Source organism: Scyliorhinus torazame, chromosome 5 (assembly GCF_047496885.1).
Source record: "Scyliorhinus torazame isolate Kashiwa2021f chromosome 5, sScyTor2.1, whole genome shotgun sequence".
In the NCBI taxonomy this organism is placed as follows: Eukaryota; Metazoa; Chordata; class Chondrichthyes; order Carcharhiniformes; family Scyliorhinidae; genus Scyliorhinus; species Scyliorhinus torazame.
The window spans coordinates 145,321,566-145,340,854 of record NC_092711.1 but is presented as its reverse complement, the minus strand read 5'-3'; the positions used below and the strand labels follow the sequence as shown (position 1 = coordinate 145,340,854).

The 19,289-nt window shown below is 45.9% G+C and overlaps 1 protein-coding gene across 1 annotated transcript in view; it reads right to left on the bottom strand.

The window, feature by feature from the left end:
• Positions 1–17,178, bottom strand: part of LOC140421965 (uncharacterized) — a 136,390-nt gene extending 119,212 nt beyond the window's left edge. Inside the window, 2 exon segments of the mRNA XM_072506954.1 lie at positions 13,594–14,954; positions 17,058–17,178. Of these exon segments, the coding sequence (XP_072363055.1) occupies positions 13,594–14,592 (999 nt within the window). The 5' untranslated portion in view covers positions 14,593–14,954; positions 17,058–17,178.
• Between the last annotated feature and the right edge of the window lie 2,111 nt (positions 17,179–19,289).

The following is a 19,289-nucleotide window of genomic DNA, read 5'->3' as shown; positions in this document are numbered from 1 at the left end:
GGATTATTACACGAGTCACGTGCAAATTTGGCACAGGGATGAGAAAATTACGGAAGTAAACACGTAGCTAAAGGAGTGGTGCGGGAAAGAGGGGTTCCAGGGGCACTGCCACCAGTATTGGGACAGGAGGGATCTGTACCGTTGGGACAGTCCCCACCTGAACCGATCTAGGACCAGTGTCCTCGTGGAAAGGATAAATAGGGAGGTCAGAAGGACTTTAAACTAATAAATGGAGGGGGAGGGGAAGGCCTCAGGGGAACTCAATACAGTTCCAAAAACAAGTAGCAGGACGGTCTGGACTGGGTACCAAATATACCGGTTATAAAGTTTACAGGAGGGACGGAGAATATGGCAGAGGGGGTGGAGTCGCCTTACTGATTAGAAATACTATCACCTCAATGGTGAGGATTGGAGTTGTTAATTGTCACGTGTACCGAGATACAGTGAAAAGTATTGTTCTGCGTACAGTTCATACAGATCATTCCATACATGAGAACAATACATAGGGCAAACATCAATACACAAGGCGCCTTCTCCTCCTCCAAAATAGCCCCGTAAACCGCCAATACTACCCCTTCCCCAGTCCCCCTGTCGTCAGCACCTCCTCCAGCAATGTGGAAGCTGGCTCTACTGGGAAGCTCTGTATCTCCTTTCTGGCAAAGTCTCAAATCTGCATATATCTAAATATTTCCCCTTGCTCCAGCCCATACTTCGCTCCCAGCTCCTTCAATCCCGCAAAACGACCCCCAAGAAATAAATCTTTTAGTGTCCTAATTCCTTTCCAATCCCATCTCCGAAAATTTCCAATCCCACTTCGCTGGCTCAAATCTATGGTTATCCTCTCCTTTCTTAAGGAGAAAGTCGACATAGCTTTATTACAGGAAACTCATCTGGATGATGAGGAACACTTTAAATTGAGGCGGGATTGGGAGGGGCAGGTTTTTTTCATCTTCTTTTCATCCAGTAGCAGGGATGTGGCAATCCTTATTAATAAAAATATCCCTTTTAAGGTTGAAACCTGCACCAAGGACAAAGGAGGTAGATATGCGATCATTAGAGGTTCGGTGCATGGCGATATTGTTTCAATAATGAATGTTTATGGATCCCCTAATTACTCCCCGGAGTTCATTACTAAGGCCTTTGTGGATTTTGCAGTTAGCTTCAACTAACTCTTTTGTGGTTGGTGACTTTAACTGTCCCTTAAATCCGCTGGTAGATAAGCTCCCGGTTACCAAGACCCCCCCCCCCCCCCCCCCCCAAGCCAGGGCATTGGCCTTTACTTGTGAGGAGGTGGGTTATGTGGATGTTTGGAGAACTTTGCACCTGAGGGGAGGAGATTTTACCTTCTTTCCAGCCCTAATCAATGCCATACTAGAATCAACAACATTTTTATGTCAAGGACGATCCTACACCTGGTGTCCTCTTGCACCGTCGTGACCATCGATTGTGGACCATCCCCCTGTTACTCTGGAATTCTACTCGAGGGTTCACCCCCAGGTCGAGAATGTGGAGGTTTGCTGCCTCTCTGATAAGAGATACTTCATTTACTAAGCATTGTAAGAACGAGTTTGAGTTCTTCCTTTGGGTGAACCCAACCCCTGGTATTCCCCCCTCCATTTTATGGGAGACATGTAAAGTTTATGCTCGGATGCTGAAGAACCAGCAATGTCTGGGGGTTTGTTTCACGAAGGCCGAGCAGAATTACAAGGAGATCTCGAATAAGCTATTGCTGAAGGAGGTTAATGATTGATGCAGCAGGTCGAGAAAGGTTTGCGAGGCAGACGTTGTACGAGTTTGGGAATAAACCGAGCAAATACATGACCTGTTTGACAAAAAAAAAGGCCGACATTGGAACAATTCCCTCTGGGCAGCTTGGGGGGGGGGGGGGGGGAAGGGTTGTGAGGACAGAGGAGATAAACAGGGATCTGGGGAATTCTATGCAGGATTATAAAGTCTCTGAAGTCTGGTGAAGTGTTGCTGGATATGGAGCATTTATTCACTTCCCTGAAGCTTATGGAGGCCTCAGAAAGCCAGTGTGAGCCTCTTAATGCTCCCCTTTCTAGGGAAGAGGTCTCAAAGGCCATGAAGGAGCTCAGTTGGGTAAAGCACCAGGAGCGGATGGCTGTGGGTGTGAGTTTTATAGGGGGCTTGAGGATTTGTTGTTGGACCCATTGATGGGTATGTATTGTCACTCTTTTGACTCAGTCGATGCTGTCATCGACTCTTTGGGAGGCTACTATCTCTTTGATTCTGAAGGATCCAGAGGAGTGTGCCTCTTGTTGGCCAATATCTGTTTTGAATCTTGACTTCAAATTACGATCTAAAGTTTTGGCGAGAAGGCATCCTTCCAACAATTGTGCGGGGGCGGGGGGAGCCTGGGTTTTCCAGTAACAATGTTGGACGGTTGCTGAATGTGATTCAGGCTTTTCAGAAATACACAGTGGGTGGGCTGGTGATCTCCTTCGATGCAGAGAAAGCTTTCGATCAAGTCGAATTATCTGGTGCATCCGATTCGAGGCTTCGGAATGGGTGAGGATTATATCGAGTGGATTCAATTGTTAGATTAAAGGTAAAGTCGCCAAGGTCCCAGATGACCATAGGCTGCTTTCCCCATTGAGAGGTATATCTGACTGGTGGTGATTTAACCTGAGGATCAACACAACTCAGGCACGATACAAGGTTGAGAAGCTGGTGCCTTCATGAATAACCTCAGCCGGGAATTGAAGCCTCCCTCTGCATCATGAACCAGCTGTCCAAACAACTTGAGCTAAACTGGCCCCTGTTATATTACAGGCTGGTCAGGGGCAGGACTCATGGATGGTTTATAGTTGTCGTGTCTTTAAGAGAGAGACAGACCTGGGCCAAGCTTTCCAGAGTCTACACCCTCCCTGGATTCACTTCCTTTCCCTTCAGTTGCTGCAAGTGACCAATTGAAGGTCAGAATGAGAAAATAAATGGAAAGGGGGACAAAAGAAAGTGTTTTACTCACCATAGGCTGGAGACAGTGTTGTGTTGGGTGTTCCGCTATACAGACGAACCAACACGGTTGCAGATGGTACAACTTTGTTTTATTACTATCAATAACAACATCTGTAAACTTATGACTGTGGTTCGTTCTTTACCCTTTAACCTGTGGACCCAACCCTAACACTATCTTAAAGAGGCACTCAGCACATGGTGTATGTCTGAGTCGCTTGCTGTGAGCTCTGTGCCCTGAGCTGTCTCCTGCTGGAATGAGCGGGAACTGTGGTGTTCCCCGTTTTATAGTGCGTACTCTTGCTTGTGATTGGCTGTGATGTTGCGTGTGTGTTGATTGGTCCGTTGATCTGTCCACCAGTGTGTATGTGTTTGCACCATGATGTTTATCTGAATATCATGACATCCCTCCTTTTTTACAAGAATATGTGCCTATGTGGTAATAAATATAGATGTGTACTGAGTGCAGCTGAATGTGTGAGTGCAATATCTACAACATGTACATGAGGCTAAACTATATACATAGGAAGGTGTCAGGTGCAACATAGCAACGAGGTTGTACCATAAACAAAACAAGCGTAATCATCAAACATCAAAAACGAACACCTGTAACGACAAAAAGAGAAACATATTAACATTGTGGCATAATACGTCAGTGAGTTCAATGTTCAAACAGGCTCATAAGTCCAGCCTCGTAGGTGGGCGACGAATTCGGGTTGACCGCCTCAAGGGTGGGTCAGGATCCACCGGCTGAGGAATGGGCCTCGCCACAGGTGACAGAGGAATGGGCATGGTGGCAGGAAGCTCCACGAAGTCGACATCAGGAACAACAGGAGGGCGTGGCACCGGTGTATGATCACGTAGCGAACACGGAAGCAGGCGAATGGAGCCATCAGGCATGTGAACCAGGAACGAGCGGGGAGCCACGCGGTGGAGAACTTCGGCACTTGCTGACCAGTCACCCTCTGGTAGGTGGATGCGGACGTTGTCTCCAGGCGCCAAGGCAGGAAGATCAGTTGCCCGAGTGTCATGTGCCACCTTCTGCTGAGCACGCTGCTGTCACATCCTTTGCAGTACTGGAGCATGGTCGGGTGTAGGAACAAGAATGGATGGCACAGTGGTCCTGAGGGCGCGACCCATCAACAGGTCTCTCTCTCTTAAAGACATTGACATCCTTTGGTTTATTTCCCAATGTTCACAATTAAACGGCTGGTTTCCCCAAACGAGGGCTGATATTTAAGAGGACAGTAAATTAATATATGATGTCAAGTGTTGTTATATGGCATAAATTAGGTATATTGTTTATGACTCTGTAATAAAGTATGTTTATTATTATTTCCAGTGTAATATATACTGTGGCTGTGTTATATAGTTCCAGTCATGATGACACAGAACGAGTGCATTCAGCAACTGGAGTCCATGCTGACTCTGTAGACAATCCAGTCAGTTCCATTTCCCCTTGATATCCCCAATCCACTGCAAGTTTATTTACTTAAAATACCAATTTCATATTAAAGTCGTAAATCCACTCCACTGCCATCACCCTTGTATAAAACAAATTCCAGGTCACGGCCACTCAATATCTAAATAAACTCTTCCTTAGATTCTTCTGTTAACTCTAATCAGTAAATATGCTTATATGTATATGTTGAAGTGAGTTCCCAGTTGTTAGAGGTGAAAATATTCACACGCAGGCCTTTATGAATGAGTAAAGAAGCAGTTTATTATATCAGAGCTCTGGGAGAAAGATCTGAAAGCTCCCCAGCTTGGCAGCACTCTTTCTCACTTGAGCTAAGGTTCGCATTGGGTTAATATACAGATTCAAGGGGTGGAATTAGTTGCAATCTCATTAACATATCAATCAACTCTATTCACGTCACAATTCATTACATGCAGTCAATCAATTTTCTTGGCATCCCAGTTATCACATATATGGTTAAAGTGGGTGTTGTCTTACCCGCCCCTAACTTCATGCAAAAGTCACTCAAGACTCAACATAAAGATATCTGTCTGCAGCTGGAGACCTTGAGCTATTGTGTGAAGTTGTTATCAGTGGCTGTTAACATACTCCCTAGAAATACCCATGTCTAGTTCCCATGAGGTAGCCTACACAGCTTGCAACCCATTGTTCAGGAATGTGGCTAGTTCAGACATTTTGTGTCTTTAGTATTGCTATCTTAGCTAACAGCCATTTTGTGTCCCTTCTGATATTAGTAAACATTGTGTATACACTGGGCGCGATTCTCCGCTCCCGCGCCGGTTGGGAGAACCGCCTGGGTCGCCACATTTCCCGCGACGCCGGTCTGACGCCCTCCCGCGATTCTCCCAAGCGGCGAGAATGGCCCCGTCGAGTTCCACGCGGCGCAGACCGGAGAATCGCCCGTGACACCCAAAATGGTGACTCTCCAGCACCCCTGCTATTCTCAGGCCCGGAAGGGCCGAGCGGCATGCCCAAAATGGCGGGTTACCCCCGGCGCCGTCCACACCTGGGGCGAAATTCTCCCGAAGCGGGGCGATGTCCGCCGACTGGCGCCCAAAACGGCGCCAATCAGACGGGCATCGCGCCGCCCCAAAGGTGCGGAATGCTTTGCATCTTTGGGGGCCGAGCCCCAACATTGAGGGGCTAGGCTGACACCGGAAGAATTTCCGCCCTGCCAGCTGGCGGAAATGGGCATTGTTGCCCCGCCAGCTGGCGCGGAAATGACATCTCGGGGCGGCGCATGCGCGGGAGCATCAGCGGCCGCTGACAGTTTCCCACGCATGCGCAGTGGAGGGAGTCTCTTCCACCTCCGCCATGGTGGTGACCGTGGCTGAGGCAGAAGGGAAAGAGTGCCCCCACGGCACAGGCCCGCCCGCGTATCGGTGGGCCCCGATCGCAGGCCAGGCCACCGTGGGGGCACCCCCCGGGGCCAGATCGCCCCGCACCCTCCCCAGGACCCCGGAGCCCGCCCACGCCGCCTTGTCCCGCCGTTCAAAAGGTGGTTTAATCCACACCGGCGGGACAGGCAATTTATTGGCGGGACTTCGGCCCATCCGGGCCGGAGAATCCAGCGGGGGGGCCCGCCAAGCGGCGCGGCCCGATTCCCGCCCCCGCCGAATATCCGGTACCGGAGACTTCGGCAACCGGCGGGGGCGGGATTCACGGCAGCACCCGGCGATTCTCCAACCCGGCGATGGGTCAGAGAATGACGCCCCTGGTCGCTGCCGGCGGGAACAGCGCGGGAACGTTGGGGGGGGGGCGGCCTGCGGGGGGGCGAGGGGTATCCTGCACCCGGGGGGGGGGCGCGGGCCTCAAATGGGGTCTGGCCCGCGATCGTCGGGCCAGACTCTCTGTAGGAGGACCTCCTTTCTTCCGCAGCCCCGCAAGATCCGTCTGACATCTTCTTGCAGGGCGGACTCAGCGAGGACGGCACCACGCATGCGCGGGTGACGCCAGTTATGCGGCACCGGCTGCGTCATGTATGCGGCGCCGCCTTTACGCGGCGCCAAGGCCTGGCGCGTGTAAATGACGCGGCTCCGCTCCTAGCCCATTATCGGGCCCTGGATCGGGAACCTCGACGGCATTCACGACGCCGCAAACACTCTGCCTCCATTTCGGAGAATCGCGCCCAAGGTCTATTCCTACAAATTGCCTCTTCTGAACAGGCATCTAAGCCAATGAGTACCTTTTGTCTCAGCAGAACTATTCAAAAGTAATATCGGAGCAAAAATGTAGTTACAGAGCCAACTATAATTTATATCATAGTCCAGTATCAGAAAATGTCCCCCAACAATTCCTCCTTTTGGTCCTGGAAGAAGTTTACTGAATCCCAGATGATCACAATGATTCGATGAGGGCAGCAGGATGTGTTTTAATTCTGCCTTTGGGGCATGTAACCTCCCTGATGTTCCATACGTACACCGTGCCTGTGATTCAAAGATCACCCCTCAAATGAACCCATGTATGTCACGTTTAATACCTTGATATCAATCATGCCTGCCTCCCTGACTAACTCTGCTGTCTGTAATTAAATGATGTTATTCATACTAGTTTGCAAGTTAGCTCATCTTACACTCCCACACTCTCTGCCACCAACTTTCACTCTGAAGTAGTTCCTCGTGTATTTTTTTTTCAAAGCATGGATTTTTTTCATTAACTGGTAGTAAAGCTTAACTGATTGGCTGATCTTGAGTCTTCGTTCCCTCAGAGTTTCTGCAAGGTGTGGGACCATCTCTGGCTCTTTATAATCCTAACTCAAATAATCCTTGCTAGGCCGTAGCTAGGTGGACCTAAGGAGAACAAAAGTTATAGCGATAGGTTATGGTGGTGGAGACGCAGTATTTTCCTTTTCCTCCGTAAACTTAAAATGCATGGGGACAGGTGTAATCTCTAAGGCACAACCATGAGTTCTGATTAACCCACATTCGTCCAACTCTCCCTGTCCTACCGGGTCGGGGCACACTTTAATGTCCGCTTTCTGTTTACACCCCGTGAGGGAGATCCCATATATTATTCCTGCGTATAGCAGAGGTCTCGGTGAATAGTACCTGAGGGAGGTGTTAGCCCGTACGATTCCAGTGTTCTCCAGTTGGTTGAGAGGGAATGGCCCTGAGTCCGGTGTGATGATAGGGATCATCAGGACCATCTCTAGCCCCGTTATCTCGTCCATTTTGCAGTCGAGGATCGCTGAGTATACTCTGGTTACTCTCTTCAGAGTAGAGTTTTCCAGCGTCCCTTGTCATTTGGCTAGCTTAGCCAGTTGAGGGCTGTCTATTCAAGCTGCCCCTGTCAGAGCCTTCCAGCTGTCTCTGTTTCTCGGTCGATGAGTTTATTAATTATTGTTGATTGTCTTAGTGTGTGTCCCAAACACTGTTGTCCTATTCAATTGTATATCCAGGCCATCTTCTCTCAAGCTGGGTAGACCTTTCTCTGGTTTCTCTAATATTCCTTTCCTTATTCCTTTAACTTGTTCCACCTTTGCATTTATCCCTTGTATGTCTAGTGACTTTTCCATAGAAGTTTCTGTGTTAAGTCAAGTCACTGCATCATTGATTATGCCTCTTCTTACCCTGTGTAGGTTGTCATGCCCTCAAAATCTAGTGGCACCCGTATCATTGGCAGCCTGCTTCAAAACAACCTTACTTAAAACACAATGCATATTTATTTCATATTATAAACAATACCTGAACCTGCGAGAAGTACAGTGACAATTTGTATACGCATCGGCTGTCTTTCCCCGAATGTACCTGCAGCCACGCATTAAAATAAGTTCTACCATTGTTCCAGTCTCTGGCTGCTGGGATCAATGTTCCTTCAATAAAATTATAGAAAGCACCATAGTTCATATAGCTACGTTCATCCTGTCTCCGTTGTGAAATCAATGATTTCCTGCGCTCTTATCTGCTCGTAGTTGTTCTGAGATCTCAAGAGTCATCACGAGTCCCCACAACCTCCGCTGTCGTTCCAGCCTTTTTTGGATGTTTAATCTGAAAATTTAAAGGAAAAGTGTCCTGGTCGTCACCAGGTGTTAGGTGTTGTCCGTATTAAGCTTGTTCCTGTATGGGCCGAACACGTCTGTTATCCAGGGGTTAGTAGTTCTCATATTTTACAATCTTTTCATATCTATTTTCCTCGTGGTTGCGCGCCTGTTTCTGTTGGGCTTGAACCCGACCCTGACATGCTCGTGTCTGTTTAGTTAGCCAGTTTGCTATAACCCAACTATCTCAAATTCCTGAAGCTACTGCAAATCGTGTTCCACTTGCAGTTACTTGTAAAGTAAAACACAAAAGATCCATTCTGCTTGGGACAGAGTGGGTTAGCTAATCTGAATATATCTGACAATTCAAAACTTAAAATTTGTAAGTTCCAATTAAAAATACATCTTCAGCTGTTTTTTTAAATTGCTTTATCAGAGTTACAAAGCCAGAGCTCAGAGTGTGGACAGGGGCAAACCCTGAATCCAGCTCCTCGCCTGCTCCAAAAACCAATTCAAATTGAATCCAATTCATGGTCCCCGCAAGAGTGACATACCAAATCCAGGCATTAAAAAGCACGGGTCAATTCTCTGCTGGTTTGAAAAGGGGTGGAGTAAGAGTTCTCTGCCAGACGTCATTTTGTCACCACCCTTCTTTTGTTTAAACAAGAAACATGAACATGGACATATTTTGTTAACCCATCTGTCCTTTACACTTAATTCTGCAATCTCAGAATTAATACATCTGCGTTGTGTCAGGGAAGTTATAACGCTGGACTAATCCAACACCGGATTGGTCAAATGTATTTCAACTATCCTAACTTCCAATGAACACCATAAAACTAATATTTTCTTATTCTTACACACGTGATTTTATATCCTGATTAAAATTCTTTGTGTATCAAAATTACCCTTAAAATGTCAATGCTAACTTTTGAAAAGAAAAATTTGTTAATTACACTCAAACTATGATCTTTAAATCACAATGTCAGATGACTCACAAATACCACCACACTCACAAAGGAAACCTAGCACTTCAGTGCTTTAACCAAAATTAGTTCGGTAAAAATCCTTATGGTTCCTATTCTAAAGTTCCAAATTATAAACTCAAGGTTACTTCTCAGAAGATAAATCTTAGCAGAGATATATGAACATTCATAAACCAAACACACACATTATCACAGCTCGCAAATATCATAGTTAACTGTTAGCCCTTTCTCATGGCTACAGATTCTTGAAGAGACAGCAATTTCACAATCACTTAATTAAAATACTGAACAAGATCCTCCATTCTCCTTCATCATAAAACTTTATCTATGTTATTCCATTTAAGTCAATTTCCACTAATTGATTTTATAGGCATTAGCTATTCTTAGAGACATATATGTTTTTACAGATCAACAGCTTGCTGTTAAATTTTGGACGGAACCTAAGGGGGCGGAGAACTTGGAACGATGCCATTTGCGTCTTTTACGTGATCTAAAACTTTATTTATTCTGTCCTTTCATTTCACTCAAATTTCTTTCTTGTTCTGTAAACTGATTTCAATTTTCAATGTTCGCTATTTAACCAGTGTTTGAAAGAAATCTTACAAGTTTTTTAAAAACTCAAATGAATTGAATTACTGCTGAATTTATCTGGACGGCTTGAATGGCTTAATCTCAAACGGAAATCCCATCTTGCAAATTTGAAACGATCTGAAGTTCTTCTCGACAAGAGCCCATTTGTTAAGTTTCTAACCATAATCTTGTATTTACATTACTCCCCTTTTTTTGTTTTGGGAGGTGATTTGTCATTCTCAGATATTTCTGAACAAAAAGCTTATTCAGCTTTTCAGCCCCCCCTTTTTTTTTTTTTACTATGCCACAGTCTGTCTTATTGAAATCCACCCGGCTTCCACATTTTATTAATTGGGTTACAATGCTTCTGGATGAGCAAAAGGGACATTGTACCTTCCCTCCTCATTCCTCAATGACCACGAGGTCTGACCTTTTGGATTTAACATCATTTTATTTTATTTTTTTTCCCTTTTGACATGTCTAAACTTTAGTTAATTTAAAATGTCCATCCCCAGGGAGCCTGTTTCTTTCCCGTCTCCTTGAGCCATTCCAGGAATGCTGCATGATCTTTTGGGCTAATTGAGTTAGATTTCCCGAATTCTGTCTTATGCCAGCAACTGTGACTGTGGTGTCCTGATTTCCCGCAATGTTTACAGTTCCCTTTCTTTACCCTACAGTCCTTAGCCATAATTGTAACAATTTCCTGTGATTCTTTTGCCGGTTTGTACAATCTGTACTGCCGCTATCTTTTCTCGCTTTATTTCTATGCTTAAAATGATTTGGTGTGAATGTGGGAGAGTGAGAGCTCAATTCCTTTAATTTAGCCTGTTTTTCTAACGGTGTGAAGGCTTTATATCTGTTGTTTACATTATTAGTGTAACGCTGCACGGGGACGCACTTCATTTCTGTCATTTGCTCTTCTAACTGGTGAACTAAGATGACTCCTGCCTTATTTTTTTTGCCGGATCTCGCTTTTGTTTATCCCACCAGTTTCTTTGTTCTACGGGGGCTGCGTCGGGATCTCACCCATCTCTGATCATTGTTTTTTTGTATCAGAGTATTTTGCCTTGTGCCTCTCTTTTCCATGATGTGTTAACCGTGTCGTATCTATCAATCGCGTATCCGGTGTACTAGGCAACTGTGCTCAGAGGCTTTTACCTATCATGCACTCCCGTAGGGTGGCGGTCCTGGCTTGTCACGGTGTCACGGCAAATTCCGCGACCGCTAACACTCAACAGTCTGTGCGTCCCGGGTTCCCAAATAACCCTGGCCTTCATGTGAGAGGCCCAAATAAAATCTGACAAAATGCGAGCCATTCGAACCGTGGCATTACAAAATCAAATGGCACTTGACTATGTGTTAGCCGAAAAAGGTGGCACCTGCGCCCTGATTGGTGCGGAGTGTTGAACTTTCATTCCAGATAATTCAAAAGAAGTTAAAGATCTGGCAGCACACATTCAAGAAGAAGTCAGAAAGCTTGACACACCCTCAGATATCTCTATCTGGGAGAAACATGCGGGTGGTTGGGAGCCACAGGAATGTCCATAGTACAGGGAATATTTTTCTTTTGTGTAGCAGGATTCATCATCTACGTAACATTCCTGTTGATCAAATGCGTTAGCCAACTATTCATGAAATGCAGGGCCCCACCAATCAGAATGATTCACATTAATCCCACTGCACCACCAGTTAATGAAATGGAACTAAAATATCATTCTTGAACCGTTACTAACCTATCAATTATTTGACTTAATTACTAATGCATTGCTAAAAGATTACTGAATCAGCAGAATCAAATTCAATTAATTGATTAATTGTTATTGAATAATAATAATTTTTAAAGAATTTTTGCTGCAATGCTTGAAATGCAAAGCTTGCCCGCTCTATTGTTGAAGGCTGTTTTCAAACAAGGAAACCATCAAAGACAATATGAATGAGTTCCTCTTTGCGCTTTTCCTATCCTATCGTATTTCTCCTTCCTTTTGTTTTATTATGACACATCTCACTTAATCTTTCGATCTATCAAAGGGAGGACTGAAGGAAACCAGCTATTTCTGATAGGTAAAAGGATCACTGATTTAGCCATTTTGTTTTAAATACAACCCAGTTTAAAAACCATTTTAAATGGTTTCTCTACTAAACCACAGAGTTTAATCAGTTTCATTACAATTTAAAAAAAACACATAGCTTACAGAGAAATCTGCAAAGCATACAGAATTCATTTGAAATATTTGCAGTCTAACTAGAAGCAAACGCAACATTTCTACTGAAGGTCAAAATGAGCACCATAGTTAACATGAATCTACCATTGTTCAAAATATGAATAGTATAGCAGTCAGCAAATACCTGATAAGTGTTACATTCCCACACACAGAAAACACCCAAAGATGCAACACAGTCAGACCTATGTTACATATTGATGATTTACAACTAATCATCCAATCAAATATATTGGGAACTCACCCAAACCAATCAGCATGTTACAGGGGTAGGAACAGATGGACTCAGATTTATAACATTTTCCTTCAAGGTAGGGGGCCTGGCAGACATTTTCCATTCTAGAATCACTCTATACTATTTGCCCAGCTGTCTACTATCTTTATTTCGTATTTTCATATTTCTACTCTAACTCTAAGTCTGCGCAAGCTGTTTTGCTTTGAGCAAGAAAACATTATTGTATTTTGAAAGTTCAGATCGTTTGTAATGCACATCATAAAACATCTAATCGGGTGGGGGGGGGGGGGGCACTATAGTAGTTGCTTCATAGCTCCAGGGACCCAGGTTCGATTCCCGGCTTGGGTCACTGATTGTACCGAGTTTGCACTTGCCGTGACTGCGTAGATTTCCTCCGGGTGCTCCGGTTTCCTCCCACAGTCCAACGATGTGCAGGTCAGGTGGATTGGCTATGCTAAATTGCCCTTAGTGTCCAAAAAAGGTTGGATGGGGTTACTGGGATAGGATGAGGGTGTGGGTAGTAGGTAGGGTGCTCTTTCCAAGGGCCAGTGCAGACTCGATGGGCCGAATGGCCTCCTTCTGCAATGTAAATTCTATTAAAATAGCAATTGACACGTTTCTGTCCTATATTAGTTATAGTTCCCTTAAATGACCGCTAACTCCTGGGAAACCAGCCCTTTAATTATGAACATTAGGAAAGAGACCATCCTTTTAGCCAGACAAATAAATGTGTAAAGAGGGAGTGAAGGATGTCAGAATGGGCGACATGGTAACACCGTGATTAGCACTGTTGCTTCACAGCTCCAGGGTCCCAGGTATGATAGCCAGGCTTAGGTCACTGTCTGTGCGGAGTCTGCACGTTCTCCCTGTATCTGTGCGAGTTTCTCCGGATGCACCGGTTTTTTCCCACAGTCCAAAGATGTGCAGGTTGATAAATTGCCCCTAGTGTCCAAAAAGGTGAGGTGGGGTTATGGGGATAGGGTGGAGGTGTGGGTTTAAGTGGGGTGCCCTTTCCAAGGGTCGGTGCAGACTCGATGGGCCGAATGGCCTCCTTCAGCACTGTAAATTATATGAATGAACATGGTTGATCCTGGATGTGATTAACATCAACATCGACAGCTGAATCTGACCCCGTGTAATCATCTGTGAACTCTTTGGTGTGACTGCTGGTGGGATAACCGAGAGAATCCCTTCCCACACACAGTGCAGGTGAACGGTCTCTCCCCAGTGTGAACTCGTTGGTGCGTCTGCAGGATTGATAATCGAGTGAATCCCTTCCCACACACAGTGCAGGTGAATGGCCTCTCCCCAGTGTGAATGCGCTGGTGTTGCAGCAGGCGGGATGACTGAATGAAATTCTTCCCACACACAGAGCAGGTGAATGGCCTCTCCCCAGTGTGAATGCGCTGGTGTACCAGCAGGCTGGATGACTGAATGAAATTCTTCCCACACACAGAGCATCTGAACGGCTTCTCACCGGTGTGACGTCGCTGATGAATCAGCAGGTTAGATGACTGAGTGAATCTCTTCCCACATTGAGAGCAGGTGAATGGTCTCTCCCCAGTGTGAACTCGCTGGTGTGCCCGCAGATCGGGTGACTGAGTGAATCGCTTTCCACACTCAGTGCAGGTGAACGGCTTCTCCCCAGTGTGAACTCGCTGATGTCTCTGCAGATTGGGTAACTGAGTGAATCCCTTCCCACACACAGTGCAGGCGAACGGCCTCTCCCCAGTGTGAAGTCGCTGGTGTGTCTTCAGACTGAGTAACTGAATGAATTCCTTCCCACACTCAGTGCAGGCGAACGGCCTCTCCCCAGTGTGAAGTTGCTGGTGTCTCTGCAGATTGGGTAAGTGAGAGAATCTCTTCCCACACTGAGTGCAGGTGAATGGCTTCTCCCCAGTGTGAACTCGCTGGTGTGTCTGCAGATTGGGTAACTGAGTGAACCCCTTCCCACACTGAGAGCAGGTGAACGGCCTCTCCCCGGTGTGAACTCGCTGGTGTGTCCGCAGGCAGGATAACAGAGCGAATCCCTTCCCACACTGAGGGCAGGTGAATGGCCTCTCCCCAGTGTGACTGCGTCGATGAGCTTCCAGTGCAGATGGAGTCCTGAATCCGTTCCCACAGTCCCCACATTTCCAGGGTTTCTTCATGTTTTGGGTGTCCTCGTGTTTCTCCAGGTTTGACGATCAGTTGAAGCCTCGTCCACACACATAACTCGTGTATGTTCTCTCCCCGCTGTGAATGGTATGATGTTTTTTCAGGCTGTGTAACTGGTTAAAGCTCTTTCCAGTCAGTGCTCTGGAACACTCTCACTCGGGTGTGTGTGTCTCGGTGCTTTTCCAGTCACACTGATGTTTAAAATCTTTTGAAGCCGTCAGAACAGAGAAACATTTTCTTTTCTAGATTTAACAGCTTATGATATTCTAGTCCCAGCGAATGGAGCGAGTCCACCAGATCTTGATGTGACGTTTGGTTTGAGATTTCAGTCTGTAGATTCTAACCTTCTGATATCCTATAAAAGATGTTAACAAAAGACATCACTGTCAATCCAGGACAGAAATTCAGAACAGACAATTCTAGTTTCTCTGGAACATTCTTTCCTCACTCGTTCCCCAAATGTTGTAATTCTCCATACCACACACTCTCCCTCCATTCTCACTCTGCTGTGTCTAATATTCATCCTCCCAATTCTCCTGAGGGGCTGATTCATGAGGGATCCAGGCTCACTGTTGAAGAAGTGAAAATCTTCATCCAAGCGTCTTTTGATTAGATAAAAGGGGGGGGGGGGGCATCTAATAATAATCTTTATTAGTGTCACAAATTGGTTTACATTAACACTGCAATGGAGTTACTGTGAAAATCCCCTAGTCGCCACACTCCGGCGCCAGTTCGGGTACATTGAGGGAGAATTCAGAATGTCCAATTCACAAAACAAGTGTCTTTTGGGAATTATGGGAGGAAACCGAGACAACCAGAGGAAACCCAGGTCGACACTGGAAGAAAGTGCAGACTCCACAGTGACCCAAGCCAAGAATTGAACCCAGGTCCCTAGCACTGTGAAGCAACAGTGCTAACCACTGTGCTACCGTGCCACCCTGAGGAAGGATTTAATTTTGGTAGCGAGTGGTTAAGAATTTTCTGCCTACGATGGAGGTGGAAGTGGAGACGAATATTGATTTAAAAATAAAATTGGACCAGTATTTGAAGGAAATTAACTTGCAGGGGAACGGGGAAATAGCGGGGGGATGGAACTGACTGGTTTGTTGTACAGTCGATATGGACTCGAGTTACTGAATGGATTTCTTCTGTGCTGTAATGACTCCATGACTGGAAATATATAACATAGCTACAGTACTATATTATACAACTAGAAATAATAAGAAATGTATTTTATTGCAGAACCATAAATAGTATATCTATTATGTACCATATAACACTAAACATATCTCTGGCCTATATTAATTTGCTGTCCCCTTAAATGTCAGCCATCTCCTGGGGAAACCAGACCTTTAATTGTGAACATTGGGAAAGAGACATTTTAGTCAGACAAATAAATGTGTCAAGCTGAGGGAGCAAAGGATGTCAATGGGAGCAAAGGGGCTGTTTAGCACAGGGCTAAATCGCTGGCTTTGAAAGCAGACCAAGGCAGGCCAGCAGCACGGTTCAATTCCTGTAACTGCCTCCCCGAACAGGCGTCGGAATGTGGCGACTAGGGGCTTTTCACAGTAACTTCATTTGAAGCCTACTTGTGACAATAAGCGATTTTCATTTCATTGCAATGTCTTTAAGAGAGAGAGACCTGGGCCAAGCTTTGCAGAGTCTGCACCCTCCCTGGATTCACTTCATTTTCCTTCAGTTGCTGCAAGTGACCAACTGAAGGTGAGAATAAGAAAAGGGGGAAACATTGATTTCCTCCCAGATGTTTTGGAGGAGGAAGTTTTGGAGCTTTTGGTTTGTTAACAATTCGACAATGCAACAGGACAAAGCTGAATACAGAACAATCAGCAAGAAAACAAAGCCGCCATCGACCCCCCTCCCAGCGGTAGACCCCCATCGGTGGGAACGGACCCAACGTGCGTGTGGGAAAGTATGGGTGTGGAAGCAGTACATGCATGTCAGCAAGAGCAGGCGTGTGTGAAGGAGTATCTGAGTGAATGCTGCACGTGCCGGTCTGTGAGAGTGTGTGTGAGAGAATGAGCAGCACCGACCATCAGGAAAGGACACACCGACACCGAGAGAGACCCCTCCCCTCCCCGGAGGGGCACAGTTCAGCCCCAAAAGGCGGTTCCATTGCCCAAGAGACCAAGGCAGAGGACAGGGTAAACACACAAAACACAATAGTCACGATGCAAAAACACATCAGCTGCACCAAAGACAAAAAGCTCTAAACAATCAATAAAACGAAGCCGCCAGCAGGCGAGCCCGCGCGTGCGCACTCCCCCGCCCCATTCTTCCACATCCGCGGAAAGGCCCCAAACATATCTCCGGGTTCCAGTGCGCGGGCCCAGCGCGCGGGCCCAGCGCGCGGACACGGGAAGGCCCGGCGCGCGGACACGGGAAGGCCCGGCGCGCGGACACGAGAGCCCCACCCCCACCAATTGTTCTCCCTCCACACCTGCCCCAGACAAGGTTTCCAGGCAACCAGCTCCAGCCAGAGCGAGAAGCCGCTCGGTGATCTCCCCCCTCGATCCAAGATTGCGCATGTCCAAGGAAGTGGGGAGACTGCGCATGTGCGGGGTAGAGCCCACCCCCTGACCTTCAGGCTGAGGTGTTGACCAATGGATCGAATTGGAGGACCGGAAGTACTCTGGTCCACCAGCCAATCACAGCGCGTGTTTATGTGAATGAAGATTGAAATTTGCACTGACGGAAATCGACTCCTGTCTCCAATATCTGCGAGTAAAACACTTTATTTTCTCCCCCTTTCCATTTCTTTTCTCATTCTGACCTTCAATTGGTCACTTGCAGCAACTGAAGGGAAAGGAAGTGAATCCAGGGAGGGTGCAGACTCTGGAAAGCTTGGCCCAGGTCTCTCTCTCTCTCTTAAAGACATTTACATCCTTTGCTCCCTTAACTTGACACATTTATTCGTCTGGCTAAAAGGATGGTCTCTTTCCTAAGGTTCACAATTGAACGGCTGGTTTCTCCAGGCAATGGCTGACATTTAAGGAGACAGTAAATTAATACCAGACAGAGACATGTCTCGTGTTATATGGTACAGATTAGATATATTATTTATGGTTCTGTAATAAAGTACATTTATTATTATTTCTAGCCCTGTAATATTGTACTGTAGTTATGTTATATATTTCCAGTCATCTCTTCCCTCAGAGGGTTGTTAGTCTCTGGATTTCTTTTCAACAGGGACCAGTGGGGTGTGGGGCTCATTGAATATATTCACGGATGAGTTGGACAGATTTTTAATAAGTTGTTATTTTTAAATAATTTTTTAAACGATGAATGCAACAGAGTAACAGAAAAAATGCTGCAAAATGGGCACAGAACGGAACAAGAGACATTGCCAACATAAATACAAGCAACACATTGCAGAATTAATTTGGAACAGGGTATTTGAAGGACCAGAGCCTCGAGATGAAATGCCAGATCAATTGAACAACCAGTTAACAGGTTAAAATAGTGAGTGTGGAAAGAGAGTAAGATTATATAAAAACAGAGGATAACAATTCAGTTTGTAAAATATTACAAACAGACTAACAGCATATACAAATTAAAATGAATAACACAACATAGATGACATGGAACTCCTATAGTGCAGAAGGCCATTCACCCCTCAAGTCTGCAGTGAGCCTCAGAAAGAACACTTCACTGAAGCCCACTTCCCATCCTATCCTCGTAACCCGGTGCATTGATCATGGTCAAGCCACCTAACCTAAACATCTTGGACACAAAGGGGCAATTTAGCGTGACCAATCCACTTTAGCTGCACATCTTTGGAAAGTGGGAGGAAACTGGAGCAACCGGAGGAAACCCACAAAGACACAAGGAGAATGTGCAAACTCCACACAGACAGCCACCCAAGGCTGGAATTGAACCTGGGTCCCTGGCGCTGAGGTAGCAGCATTAACCACTGTGCCCTACTCCCGGCCTAAGTTAAATTGAATTCACTCATGGCAAGTCAGTCAAATTGGAGCGTATGTATTTGAGATAGGAGTCCCATACTTTACCCAATGCATCAGACTCGGAATGAATTATAGACATTAAAAATTGCATGGAGATGCATTCCATAATCAGCCTATGCCAGTTTTGGATAGAGGGAGACCTGACTGGTCTGCTTCTGTATTGAGTCAGATGAATGTTGGGCCCATCCTAACCCAGTCCCTTATGAACCTAAGACGAGAGGCCAATTGATGAAGCCTGATTTTCGGGAGACCATCTCCTCCCTTCGCTCCTGGTGATTGGAGCTTAACAAACTTGAGGCAAGGTTTCTTTTTGTTCCAGGTAGAGTCATAGATGTTTACAGCTTGGAAACAGGCCCTTCGGCCCAGCTTGTCCATGCCGGCCAGTTTCTATCACTAAGCTAGCCCCACTTGCCAGCATTTGGCCCATATCCCTCTATACCCACCCTGCCCATGTAACTGTCTAACTGCTTTTTAAAGGACAAAATTGTACCCGCCTCTCCCACTGCCTCTGGCAGCCGTTCCAGATGCTCACCACCCTCTGTGTGAAGAAACTTCCCCACTGGTTTCTTTTGTATCTCTCTGCTCTCACCGTAAACCTATGCCCTCTAGTTCTAGACTCCTCTACCTTAGGGAAAAGATGTCGACTATATACCTTCTCTGTGCTCATTATTTTATAGACTTCTATAATATCACACCTAACCCTCCTA